Source organism: Bombyx mori, chromosome 9 (assembly GCF_030269925.1).
Source record: "Bombyx mori chromosome 9, ASM3026992v2".
Taxonomy (NCBI): domain Eukaryota; kingdom Metazoa; phylum Arthropoda; class Insecta; order Lepidoptera; family Bombycidae; genus Bombyx; species Bombyx mori.
Window position 1 is genome coordinate 14,466,860 of NC_085115.1, and position 14,810 is coordinate 14,481,669.

At 38.8% G+C, this 14,810-nt stretch overlaps 1 protein-coding gene across 1 annotated transcript; it reads left to right on the plus strand.

The window, feature by feature from the left end:
* The first annotated feature begins 827 nt into the window (after positions 1–827).
* LOC105842328 (alkylglycerol monooxygenase) lies at positions 828–13,922 on the plus strand. The gene is made up of 9 exons (XM_038012713.2): positions 828–959; positions 1,944–2,071; positions 3,915–4,066; positions 5,364–5,467; positions 9,313–9,475; positions 10,179–10,330; positions 12,087–12,218; positions 13,271–13,390; positions 13,598–13,922. The coding sequence occupies exons 1-9, from the start codon at positions 828–830 to the stop codon at positions 13,847–13,849; spliced, it is 1,335 nt and encodes a 444-aa protein (XP_037868641.1). The 3' UTR covers positions 13,850–13,922.
* Positions 13,923–14,810: the final 888 nt, after the last annotated feature.

The following is a 14,810-nucleotide window of genomic DNA, read 5'->3' on the forward strand; positions in this document are numbered from 1 at the left end:
TGTTAGATCAACTACTTTGTTAGATACACAGGTAAACGCTCTGGTATAATAAATAAAAACATTAGCAATGGACAGTCTGAAGCTTAATTAGGAATTAATATTCCTAGCTATTTGCTTACTAAGTCAGACTTATATTCGAATTGTCCTCATTTAATAGAATAATTTAGTACATTTGACGTATTTTGTTGATAACAGATTCAGGGAGATAAAATGCGGGATTTTATAAATGGAAATCGAATCCTAAAAGCCACGAGTTTTCGGCTGTCTTAAATGCTTTGAAATCCTGTGTAATATTTGCCTATGATCCACAAGATCGGAATTTTTTTTTGTATTTTCAAAAGTATTTCGTAAATTAAAATATAATATTTTCCACCCAACATTACAAAACCTCTTTTGCTATAATATAATAATCAGTCCCATATTTTTTCTGGACCAAATCTATGTATTAAAGTATATAAGCTTCTCAATTTCTAAAATTGCCACAATTGTGTGCATTATGTAATTATATAATGAATAAATATTATTAAGATGATATTACTATAAATAAGGTATTAATGAGATTATAATAAAAAAATGAAACCTAATAAAAACATTCAATAAAAATCTGACTAGACCACAGACTATTCAATTTTATGGTAAATAGTATTTTTAAATAAATATTACGAAAATATATTATATGTACTTGCGCTACAAACAATTTCGTAACACATAAAACATATTTCACAATATTATGAATAAAAACTAATTGTTCAAACAATTAATTAATGCTCTTGGAAGTGGTATAAAAACAGTGCTGGCTTATTGGAAATGCTTAGTGCGAATGCATTATGGAAACGTTGTGTAGGAACTCGACACACAGTTCGGAAGTGTCCAAGGGCCTCGGCCGTATGTTCTACCTCGTTAACCCTCAAGATTCCGTTTTTGAGACGCAAAAGGAAGTGCCAAATTTTTATGTTCAAGTAAGTAAATTTCTATCTACAGGGATAATGGTTCTACTGAGATGTTAGTCTGTCTAGCTCTCGGAGGATTCGGGTACAAAAGACTTCGGTTTGAAGTCGCGTGGCCTGCGAGATAAGACGCCCGGTGCATTCGTATTTAGCGTTGCGTAGCTATGCCGGTGTTCGAATCCCGCTGGCGGGTGAGTACCAATTTTTCTGATGAAAAACGTACTTTTAACAAATGTTCACAATTGACTTCCACAGTGAAGGAATAAAATCGTGTAATAAAAATCAAGCCCGCTAAAATTAAAATTTGGGTAATCACTGGTGGCAGGGCGTCTTGTGAGTCCACATGGGTAGGTATCACCAACCTGCCTATTCCTGCCGTGAATCAGTAATGCGTTTCGGTTTCAATAGTGGGGCAGCCGTTGTACTGAAAAACTGAGATTTAGAACTCTTGTCTCAAGGTGACTGCATTAACGTTGTTGATGGCCCGGCTCATCCACCCATCTTAGCAATAATAATAAAAACATACACCAGTTTTTTTTTTTTTATCAAGAAGACATGGGCAGGCTCCCACCTGCCCATTGGGGATGATAGGCAGTGCATATCAGAACTGAACCGATTAAAACTGCCTATCGCTAAACACCGCAGGTTTGTGCCTAATGAGCTAGAATTGAACCTTAGATAGGTTTTGAATACCGAGCAAAAATTGATAGTATCGGATCGAGATATCAGCTAAAGTAGCACAATAGCTGCATCCAATTTCATACATAAGCAGCATAGCGGTATCTAGTGACGGGTAACAACGCGTGGCGAGAATTTACTACATAAACATTTTACCAACGGAAAGGTATCGGGAATACATATATATATCGGGGTCTCTTAGTAAATATTGATAGAAGCCTGGCGAGGATTGTCCAATGGCAGCTTTAAGGGACCTTCGTGGATCATACAATCAGATAAGGAACATTATAAAGACAGCTTTAATATTTTTCATTTCAGTCATGGCCATATTTCTTCACATTCCTGATACTAGAGCATATCATCTTGAAACTGCAAGGAAAGAAGGGAATTCGGTTGAACGATGGAATAACAAGTATATCAAACGGTTTATTACTTGAAACTGGAAGGTAAGTTTTGTGCTAGTTTAGTAATCAACTTTTGTGAGTGCAATTTTTTTTTTACTTTGAACAAATGACGCATTGTCATCTGGCCCTAATTTAGGAGACCCTGTGTTATAGGTACCAGAGACTGAAAAACGTACTTTTATATGTTTTAATATATACAAAGATAGATAATAAGAACCAAGACAAAGACCGAACAAACTTATTCATCACACAATATTTACCCGATGTAGAACTTACGACCTTCGGCGCCGCAGTCAAGGCTGCTAACTACTACTCGTACACCACCGACTCAGTCGCTGCACCACCGTATTTATGTTTTATAGTATAACGCCGTTACGATTAACGCCATCTATCGCCGAATAACCGAACGAATATCGAAGAATCTAGTAACATCTAGAACGCTCTAAAAGTACAACGCCATCTATTGTCAGATAGCGGAAACACACATCGAAAATACTCGACTTGTGAGGAATGTTCTCGATAATTCTAGGGATGTGGTATCGGCTATAAAAACGTTGCAGACACGGCACGCAGTGAGTCAGTAATCGGAACTACTCGAAGCGAAACAGCGACCGGATCATATGAAGCGAAGCGGAAGAAGCGAATTGAGAATTTTAAAGTGTTTGTGAAGTGTTTTAAGTGTTCTAAGTGCTAATACAGTGTTAACTTGTAATCCGGTAGAATTTTATTTATCCCGAACTCCAGCGCTTAACACTATAAGTAATGCAGTCAATTCAAGATTCACTACATTTTTAAGTCCAACGTCACGAATTCATAATTAAATGCCTATGAAATATGAAGCGGCAGTCCTCACGGAATATGTTTATACTGCATGAATAAAATTAAAATCTTTTACCACATCAATTACCTAACCTTCTAACAAGGAGGATGAACATTTTCTTAAAAAATCACAAAAGTTCAATTCGCCAGAAAACCTCAAAGCCATCGTGAATTTCCAATGAACTCCACGGTCGACTAATTAGAAACAACGAAGACTTAAAACAAATTACCAACTCTCGAATAAATTAAGAACTTCGTTGTAAAAGCCAAAACTGAAATTACACGAAAAAATAAACTCGGTAAATTTGATGTCAAGATAATTTGTCGTCGAAATAATAACTGAGATACCTAATTAGGAAAACGAAGAACGACTTTTAAAGAACAGAGCTGATAAAATAATTTCAATGTGCAAGTTGAAAAAATATTATATTTTCTGGAGATTATTATTTGCCAAAACAAAAGTATCAGGCGCGACTAGTGTTCACGAAAGATCGTAAATGCCACCTTGAGTGAGAAATCAGTGTGCTCAGTGTGTGTTTTTTAACGTTCGCGATAGCGTAAAAGTTAATCCAAATGAGTATGAGTTTGGAACGTTTGCATACGTTTGCCGCTAGAGGTGCTGTTCCAATTGCATACAAATTCGAGTTAACTTTTACGCTATCGAGAACGTTAAAAAACTCGCACTAAGCACACAGATTTGATCACTATTGCGGTTAATGTAATATTCAAACTAGAATGGATAACATTTAACAGTTTATATCAAGACATAATTCAAAGTTAGCGACTAAAATAAGTATCAAACATAGCCAGAGAAATACCTTTGGTATTTAAAACCTCTCAAGCTCTTTAGTTTTAAAAAAAGATTTTTCTTAGACAGATTTACTGACCTCTCTGTCATTCAGAAAAAAGAGTTCAGTTTTACATAATTCAACAAAATTGTTTAAATAATTTAAAAAAGAGATTAAAGGTTTTTAATGTTGTTTTCTTAGTATATTACAGAAATTAAGTATTTTGTTGTTCAAGCATTCTATTATATTTCATATCATTATATTATATTTCATTTTAGACTATTATGGCGTGGTGGAGAAGCTTACTTATATACCTGGATATATACTAACTGGCGGCTATTAGAGTTGCCATGGGACAGTACGGTCACATGGCTCCTGGCGGCAGTAGGAGTCGACTTCTTCTACTACTGGATGCATAGAGCTTGTCATGGTAATTTAAACATAGAATATTCAATAAATATCTAAGTTCCACGTGTTTCATAGCTGTTTGGGTGATCACCGCGGTATTTTCAGTCTTACGGGCCCCTAATATATAAAGACTTATTGCACATTCCGACATTGCCCGACCTTCTTTTGAGCCCGGAGAAGAAAGGGTACATTCCAATTTAGCCGCGATAAAATATTTATATTTGACTATCTTGCATAACGCTGTCCACACAGTCGGTTAAAGAAAACAAAATTAATATTTGTTCAAAAATAAACAACTTAGAATCATTATATTTTTTTGGCCAGACAAAGAGCACACAGTCCATACTAATATTATAAAGCTGAAGAGTTTGTTTGTTTGAACGCGCTAATCTCAAGAACTACTGGTCCGATTTGAAGTTTGATTTTGATTGGAAAATTCTTTCAGTGTTAGATAGCCCATTTATTGAGGAAAGCTATATAACATCACGCTAAAACCAATACAAGTGGAGCATCAATAAAGAATGTTTCAAAATCGGGTTTTTTTTCCTTTTTGGAGAGCTTCCGCTGCGTGCTGTGCGGAAACGATTAAAGTTTCGCTAAAATAATGTATGAGAGAATTGTACCCCTTTAAAACATCTAAAAAAAAGTCCGCGACAGCATATGTCTATATGTTAAGGTTGGCTCACTATAACTTTTTTATGCTAACCAAATTTGCTCTAAAATAAAACATTATTTGTGAACTATTCTACGCGGGCGAAGTCGCGGGCAAGAGTATAGTATTGAATAAAATTCACAGGTACGATACGAATTCTATTTTAACGAACTAACTTTGTTAGAAAAGAACCTTCTCAATTTCTTCCAAAAATTAAAATCTTGTATACAAACACTTTAATGTGCTATTCCAATTACATAATATTTAATTAATTATATCTATAAGGAGAAACAAATTTCCGTAGACATAACGTGATCAATAAAGTCATCATGGCTTAAAGACTATGATGTCCGGTGTACTCATTACGAGCGATGATATTATACTTTGCCGGTCTCCAAAATACCGCAGGTGGCTAATAATTTTTCGAAGAAAATACGTACGTAAAACATGTTCAAGAACAATTTCCAAGGCGAATACATAGCATTGTACATTTTTTTTTTTTCATTTGCACAACATGTCGGTTATTTGTTTCTATCACTACTTTCTGCTACTATCATCTCTTCTTCCTTCTATCACTATTTCTCCTCGTTCTACGACTCATCTCCGATCTCATATATGGTGGTGGGAGTTAGATACTAGATTCATTCTAGATTTGTTTTGAATCCAGAGGTCCACGTACTTTGGGCACATCATCAAGTGCACCACACTTCTGAAGACTTCAACATGGGCGTCGGCATTCGGCAGTCTGTTCTTCAAGGCTGGTGTGGATTTGTGAGTAAAGTTCTTTTTGTTTATATGTGCTAGATGGGATAGTATTGCTACGCGCTGTGGTTCGGCATAAATAAAAATTCTGCAGAATCACAAGTTAACACTGTATTAGCACTTAGAACACTTAAAACACTTCTCAAACACTTTAAAATTCTCAATTCGCTTCTTCCGCTTCGCTTCAGGTGATCCGTTCGCTGTTTCGCTTCGAGTAGTTCCAATTACTGACTGACTGCGTGCCATCTCTGCAACGCTGTTACAGTCGAGACGAAATCCCTAGAATCTTCGAGAACATTTCTCACAAGTCCAGTACCTTCGATGCGTGTTTCCGCCATATTAAAATAGATGGCGTTGTACTCCTCGCGCGTTCTGGATGTTACTCGATCCTTCGATATTCGTTCAGCTATTCGGCGATAGATGGCGTTACACTTACCGGCGAAACAGTATTAAGTACTGGAACCCGTAAGTTTCAGTGTGGTAATCTTCTATCTATATCTAATCTATACCATTCCCTTTCTGCTGAGGATCGCGACCACATGTGACGTTTCTCCACAGTGTTTGATCATGTGTGGTATGGACCGTATGGTACAGACTACCACCCAGTTCTTCCTTTACTAGATTTAACCATCTGGCTAGTGTTCTGCCCAGCCTATTTTAAGAGCTTGAAGCTTGTAAAGGCCGTACCACACAAACTAAAACGCATGACTGCTTCACTATAGAACAATTGTTTCTATGTCCAGTAAACGTAGACCCCCTATCTTCGCATCAGCCGAGTACACAGCGACATAACCAATGTAAGAAGAGCACTTCAAATATGAAGCTGCAACTACTGATTCTTGGGCTACAGTTTACGAGATGACGAACTTGAAACTTGTGTTACATTGTTATTCAAAGTGAGGAGGCTATTCAAACGGAGTCTGAGTTCCGAGTAAGGCTCTTTTGTTCAAATTGAATTCAGTCGAACTATTGCTAGTTTACAATGGGCGTAAGCAAATGAAGTCACGTTGCTTTGCCAAGAATGAAAATTAATATTGTCTTAGCTCAAACCACCACAGTCTACAAATAAATTATCGGACACTTTAAATGTTTGCGTATGTTTACGTTGAAAGGGTTTTAAACTTAATTTGAAGTCGTCGTGGCCTAAAGGATAAGATATTCGGTGCATTGGTATGTAGCGATGCAACGGAGTTCGAATCCCGCAGGCGGGTACCAATTTTTGTAATGAAATATGTACTTAAGAAATCTTCACGATTGACTTCCACGGTGAAGGAATAACATCGTGTAATAAAAAGAAAGCCCGCAAAATTATAATTTACGTAATTACTGGTGGTAGGACCTCTTGTGATTTCTCTGCCGTGAAGCTGTAATGCGTTTCGGTTTGAAGGGTGGGGCAGCCGTTTTAACTATATTGAGACCCTAGAACTTATATCTTTTTTTTTTATTGCTTTGATGTGTGGACGAGCTCACAGCCCTCCTGGTGTTAAGTGGTTACTGGAGCCCATAGACATCTACAACGTAAATGCGCCACACACCTTAAGATATAGTTCTAAGGTCTCAGTATAGTCACAACGGCTGCCCCACCCTTCAAACCGAAACGCATTACTGCTTCACGGCAGAAACAGGCGGGGCGGTGGTACCTACCCGTGCGGACTCACAAGAGGTCCTACCACCAGTAATTACGCAAATTATAATTTTGCGGGTTTAATTTTTATTGCACGATGTTATTCCTTCACCGTGGAAGTCAATCGTGAACATTTGTTGAGTACGTATTTCATTAGAAAAATTGGTACCCGCCAGCGAGATTCGAACACCAATGCATCGCTCGACACGAATGCACCGGACGTCTTATCCTTTAGGCCACGACGACTTCAAAATATCTCATAGGGGGTGGCGCATTTACGTTGTAGATGTCTATAGGCTGCAGTAAGTGGTTAACACCAGGTGGGCTCTGAGCTCGTCCACACATCTAAGCAATAAAAAAAAAGAACTTCAAAGTAGTATTTCCTTTGGACTGTTTATCGGAAGAAAATATTTGCTGAAACTTACTTAAATGATGCGGCCGTTCAACTGCTTTCCAAACGATAGAAATTAATTAGGGAAGCCTTTTCAATATTCCAATTCAGATGCTTCGTGCCTCTAATGATTATTCCGCTGAAAACATTCCTCCCTCAGTCTAATTGGACAGACTTGCTAGAGATATGTGGAAAAACCCGTTCCTGACACCATTACTTAGCCCTTTGACTGCCATGTAGGTCACCGGTGCCCTACGCGGCGCCCTGAAGTAATTATGTCGATTTGTGCTACTAAGCACCTGGAATTGCCTAACTTTGTCTTCTTTTGTTTGTTATTTTATCTTCGGATTCGTCTTTCCTAGAGTCTAGACTAATTATTCCGGCGCCTTAGTAAGAAGATCGAAGAGAGAAATCGACATGGCAATTAGCGTGTTAATATAAATATCTCGGAGACGGTCATTAGTTTGGTAGCTAAACGAAATGCAGCATGATTCCCGGGAGATGGCAGCACGATTGCCGTATCGTCCGAACACGGCTAGCTTCGTGCTACGACAGAGCCCAGCCGATGGAGACGCGTAGACGCCATCACACTTACCAACCAGTCTTCTTGAAGAGCGGTGCCTTCGTCCTAAAAGCTGTCATTCGTTTTCGTTTGCTAGCGTCAAGAGAAGATTTCTAAATTATTCTAAGACAGCAAACGTGATTGGTGTACTCAATATTTATCTTAGTTCGATAATCCTATTCGCCTCTACGATATCTGACGATGGTGTTAATAGTTGTGGCTTCTCCGACAAATATACATGTATATCAAAACAACATTGAATATGTTTTATACAGGGTGTTCGATATGCTTCGAAAAGTTTTCGGCTATATAAGTACACGCAATGTAGAACAAAATTAAAAATCAACTCGCGCGAGGTCACGAACTCTAGGAAACGTGACTGTTCGTTTCGTTGCGCGCTCACAAAATTCGCCTTTATCGCCTTCATGTTTACATTAGAAAATAAATGTTGGTTTTCTTGTCACGCAATAATACGTACTCCTCTATTCTCCTTTATAACGGCCGTCTGGTGTAGTGGTAAGTGACATGGTCACTACACAAGGGGGTCGCGGGTTCGAATCCCGCCAAGGGAAGATATTTGTATGATAAATATAAATGTCTTTTCCAGGGTTATGGATGTATATTAAATATATGTATGTGTATAATAAAAATCTTACATTTATTTCCGTTATCTGGTACCTGTAACACAAGTTCTTTACGAACTTATCACGGGACCAGTTAAGGTGGCGTGATTGTTAGTAAATATTTATATTTATTTATATACTCGTTTTGTTTTGTAAGCCAGCACGGATAGGTACTACCATTGTGCCTATTTATGCCGCTTACTTCATGGATTAAATAGCCTTCAATACAATTTCTTAATACCCACGTCTCAAGGTTGTGATATCAATGGACTCTAGGTATCATTTAAGACCAAATGGGTCGTGCATTCATGTATTCGTGCATTCATGTAATAAGAAAAACACAAACAGCTCATGTTCCAGCTGGTAACTTCTTTATTTATTTATTGCCTAGATGGGTGGACGATCTCACAGCCCACCTGGTGTTAAGTGGTTACTGGAGCCCATAGACATCTATAACGTAAGTGCGCCATCCACATTGAGATATAAGTTCTAAAGTCACAAGTGTACAACGGCTGCCCCACCCTTCAAACCGAAACGCATTACTGCTTCACGGCACAAATAGGCAGGGCGGTGGTACCTACCCGTGCGGACTCACAAGAGGTCCTACCACCAGCAATTACGCAAATGATAATTTTGCCCTGTATCCCTGCTCAGATATTCTACCTCCCGTTGGCTCTGGCGATTCCTCCGGCGCAGTTTTTGGTCCACCACCAGTTCAGCTACCTCTACATGTTCTGGATTCACACGGAGACCATCAAAAGCCTCGGCCCTCTAGAGTACATCCTGAACACTCCCAGTCACCATAGGATTCATCACGGTGCGTATCATTTACTATTCTAAACAGCTGTGTACTTACTGGAAAGAAATAGAAAAGTAGAGTCTTAAGAGAGTCAGCCACAGGCGTTTGGCTGTGCACCTGGCATTGCTTAAGCATAGTTATATAACCGCCAACATCTCCAAAGTAAAAAAACCTTCGTTACTTAACAAATTAAGTGTTTAAGCTTATATGAGATTGATTAGTCAGATAAATAAGCAACCTGCTCTCAAATGGTCACCAGAGCTCATACACATCGTAACATGAATACTTAAAGACATTCATATGTAGGTGTCAGTGCAACTTTAACACGCAAGGACCGCGGAATTGCCCGGTCATCGTCCTCGGCGAACCCGTCGCTTGCGACGAAGGGTTCGACGAGTGAACTAACCCATAGACATAGCCCACTGAGTTTCTCGCCGGATCTTCTCAGTGGGTCCCGTTTCCGATACGGTGGTAGATTCTGCGAAGCACTGCTCTTGCTAAAGTCAGTATTGGCAACACTCCCGGTTAGAGCCCCGTGAGCTCACTTACACGTCAAGGAGAAGCTGAAATAGCCTCTCAAGGCTATCAGCACAGGTAGAAAAAAAAACCTGGAATTCGATGGGGGAAATATTGACTTGGAAATGTTCAAGTGTTCACGATGGCACGAGTATCTTTCTCTTAAGGTACATATGTCAACATTTGACAAGAACTTAAATTGTAGGGAGCAACCCGTACTGCATTGACGTGAACTACGGCGGAGTCCTCATCCTCTGGGATAAGCTATTCGGCACATTCAGGGCAGAGCGGGAGGAGGACCGCATTGTCTATGGCCTCATCTACCAACAGCCTTCCTTCAACCCTCTGCATTTGCAGGTGAATACACTTACGCACTTCAACCCCCCCTTAACTTTGCATATGTGAGTCAATTTTAGGCCGCAAACGGTTTTTTGCAAATACTTGACTGAGCAACTATCTCCAAACACTGTTGCGAAACATATCCATTTACGGGCTACTATATTAAAACTATCTATAATAAATAAGATGTATTACTCAATCTCCACCACATAATTGTATGGAATATTACTTTGGCGATTGCAAAAATATCTTCTGAAAGCATTAGCAATCGGGACAGCAATCAATGTTCAATTACGACAAGTGCAACTAATGAGGCGGACCATTACGTAATCCACTTAATTGATATTATAAAAACAATTCCACTTGATACGGCAGTCGTGACTGGTGTTCGTCTGCTATTGGAGTTCAGCTGCGAGCTCCGTACTTCAGACATTAGTTTACAGGGTGTCCCAGATAGAATGGATAATCTTGAAACACCTCATAGTAGAGCTATTGGGGACACTAAAAAAATATATATCATGTAGTACGCAGATTACGTAAAAAAAAGTTGATAAGTTCCATACTGGCTGTCTATACATAATGTAATATAATAATTATCTATATATGTATATAAAAATGAATTGCTGTTCGTTAGTCTCGCTAAAACTCGAGAACGGCTGGTAGGCAGCGGCTTGGCTCTGCCCCTGGCATTGCTGAAGTCCATGGGCGACGGTAACCACTCACCATCAGGTGGGCCGTATGCTCGTCTGCCTACAAGGGCAATAAAAATAAAAATAAACCGATTTAGCTAATTTTGGTCTTGAATTATTTGTAGAAGTCCAGAGAAGGTTTAAAAGGTAGATAAATATCAAAATTCCTTTTGTTTGTTTTAAGTTTATTTTATACAAAAGTTAAGGTATTTTATTTATCGATTGAGGCACTACCAAGTTTGCTGGGTCAGCTAGCTATTAATAATTTTTAAAAGATGTACTTTAGAGTCGACATCTCTTTGTATAAAGTTTTCCGGAATCCGATCTCGAAGGGGAGTCCAGTTTGGAGGTTTACGACAAAGGAAAGATCTCCCACCGAGCGGGTGATATTGCTCGATAGACCGACGGTCCGAATGTTGATGTTCGGAACTTATATTTATGCAAGCTTATCTTGAAAATGTCGTAAGCGAGTTTCAGGCATCTGTCAAATATCTTGAGTTATATGATGGCTAACCGCCACAGTTTCTTTGTTTGTTCTTGTGGTCAAAAATTTTCAGCTACAATTAGTTTTTACTTACGTTTTAAATTGGCTTCAGATGATTTGTAGCTAAATACTCCAGATACATTGTTACTTATATGTTGTATTAATAGCGTCGGAGCTGGAATTAAAGAATTGTAGCTTTACTATCGCCAAACTCGTTAGCCTTCGTGATTCAACAACAAGAACATAATAATGTGTAATGTGTAATACTTCTAAGAAATCGCGATTAAATACTATTTATTCATTTAGTCAAAACAACTTTATGATTGTCTAGATAGGCTTACGTTTTGTTACATTGTTGTGTGTAGAGCAATGCAGGATTATTACATAAGGCTGTATATTTGATTGATTCTTGAAGAATTAAGAGAAAATGTAATTTATCCCGAAATGCCAATGAGGTTGGTAAAAGTGTGAAAGGCTATGAGAGGAAGACGAAGACCTAAGAAGAAATGGATATGTGTGAGTGAGCGAAGGGGAGTGAGCAATAAACTGACAACACCTTCCTACCTTTAATCAGATTTGAATAAAACAATATCATTTAAAGACCTACTACACGCGGTACGTGATGCAAAAATATAAAAGCTTCGACAGCTGGAAGCACAAACTTCAAGCTGTACTCGACAGGCCTAGTTGGAAACCGGGCAACACCATCAGATTCCGGGATATGGAGGAAGATGTGAGTTGTACTCGTAAATTTTTTTGTTGCTAAATATAGATATAGGGTTCAATATTATTTGCGTTAGTTAAGTGGACGCATTTAAAGTCCACTTGGCCCCTAAGGCATCAAAATTTGAGAACCATCACCCGCATATTGACACAAATTGAGAGCCGTTCCAACGGCTTCTCTCTCCAGAGAGGTTTGAACATCGTGTCTTTAGTTGGCTAACGGCAACCACGTACTGGTGTATTTGGGTAGTATTATACACTTAACATCGCTCGATACGAGTACACCAGGAGTGTTATTCTTTAAGCCACCTCCACTTCCTTTCGTCGATAATCCTGAAAGCTGAGGGTCGTGGCCACCTTTAATTACTTTCTCCTAGATTAGCCCTACCTACCGGATGGCATTTTGGACTGAATTGTTGAGAGTAGAGCGTTTCTGGTCTGATATCTTTAAGTCACAGTTGCTGTAAATTTCCTTATGTCTCCCGCACTTGGAGTACAATATAACTAAAGCCGTTGAATTCACAATCCTTGTTTGTTAGTTTTGTTCGCACAAGGCATTCGGTACTGTAAAGTCGTGTACTGTTAAATCTGAGACCTTAGAACTGTTGCTTTAAGGTGGTAACCAGTGGTAAAGGCTCTAGTAAGACTTTTTCTTTCCTATCTTAGCGGATGGTCTTGAGACCCCATTTCAGCGCAGCCTTAACTAGTAGGTGAGCTCACGGGGCTCAAACTGACGTCGTTGCTAACACTAAGCATAGCAAGAGCCGTGCTTCGCAGAATCTACCACCGGATCGGAAACGCGACCCAATGAAGATCCGGCGAGAAACTCAGTGGGCTGTGTCTGTGGGTTAATTTACTCGCCGAGCCCTTGGTTGCAAGATCCGGGTTCGACGAGAACGATAACCGGTACTTGGGGTACCTAAAAGCACCGTTAGTGGATCGGGAGGATGCGAAATGACGTGTTTTGGGCGACGTCGACTGTTTACCATTTGGTCCGCAGGATTAGGAATACTGGTATTGCTTAGATAGCAATAAAAAAACCTCATATATTATAACTTTCAGCCGGCCATACACGCACAAGTCAAGTACAATGTGATCCTTCCGAAGTGGTGCACCGCTTACCTGCTCACTCACTACGGGCTGATACTGTATGGATTCCATCAGCTCTTCTTGTACAACTCTGTAAGTACAATCACCTGACTGTTATATGAAGACACATTCTGCCGTGAAGCAGTAATGTGTGAACATAATAATATATCTTAAAAAAATACATGGATCCGAATGTGTTGTGGTGGATTTATTTCAAATTTACTTTTTACTTACTTTTTTACTTACATTACTAGACATTAAAACCTAAACAAAAAACTATATTAACAAATTATTTTTCAGGAATTGCCGACAACAACAGTGGCCATTCTAGTATTATACATATTTGCCTCGCTCATTATATTCGGGATGATTTTAGACGCTTCGCCAAAAGCTCCGTTCTACGAAGCTTTGCGGTGTCTCAGCTTAGTACTAGTTGTGAAGCTGGTGGTTCCTTTGTCGTCGTCTCTAGAACTGCTGTATGTGCTTTCGGGAGTTTTCTGGTTATCGTACGTTGGAGCTTATAGCGAGATAAAGGGCTTAAAGCTCGATTAACCTTTCGATCTTGTGTTACTTTATTAATATTTAATTAAGTAATATATAATATAATTATGTGATTTTCATAAAACTTTGTTTAATTTCAACATGAGAAATCTTCAGCATGGCCCTACGAACGTCTGAGAATTTGGTATCCTGTTTGTGTGTTTATAATCACATTCGAAGCCCACAATCTATAACTAAATATTCTAATGAAATATTATATCTCAATACATTTTTCCATATTGAATAATCATAATCATTTATAATTGATAATTTGGGCATTACGCAAAGTCATTGGAATACAATATACAAACTGCAACGCATCAATTTTTATTAACTTAAATTAAATTTATAAAAGTAAATATGTACACACGTTTGAACACATAAAAGTCGTCGTAGCTTAAAGGATAAGACGCCCGATGCAACCATATCGTAAACGCCAAGTACGCAGCCTGAAACAGTAACGACTTTGTACACAACATTAAACAACCCAATCTCTCTTACCTCTCACTACCGTACATTTATTGAAGTGAAACTTCTAATGCGACTTCCAACAAGGTTGCGTTAAACATTTAACGCTACCATGGAATAGAAAGAGACAGAGCGAGAGTGAATGCGTGGCACTCGAACGCATGCGCGTCGTATACCTGTTACAGGACAACGCGAGCGTTAGCAATAAGTAGGGTCCAATATTTTAATGAAGTATTTAAAAAAAAACGTGTGGCACTCGGGAACTGCCGCGGTAGAGCTATTGCATAGCATTTTTTATCAACTTATGCAATTATAATTAGACAATGATAACTTAATATTAAAACAATAATAAAACAAGACCACGCTATATTAAACATTAATAAAAGCAAAATCTTAACTGTCCCCTTCATACTCATAAGCTAGACCGCGCGAGAGAGAGATGGGCAGACGTTTAATGATGCGCATGCAGTGTGACGTCACGCCACGCGCTTATTCACCAACACTA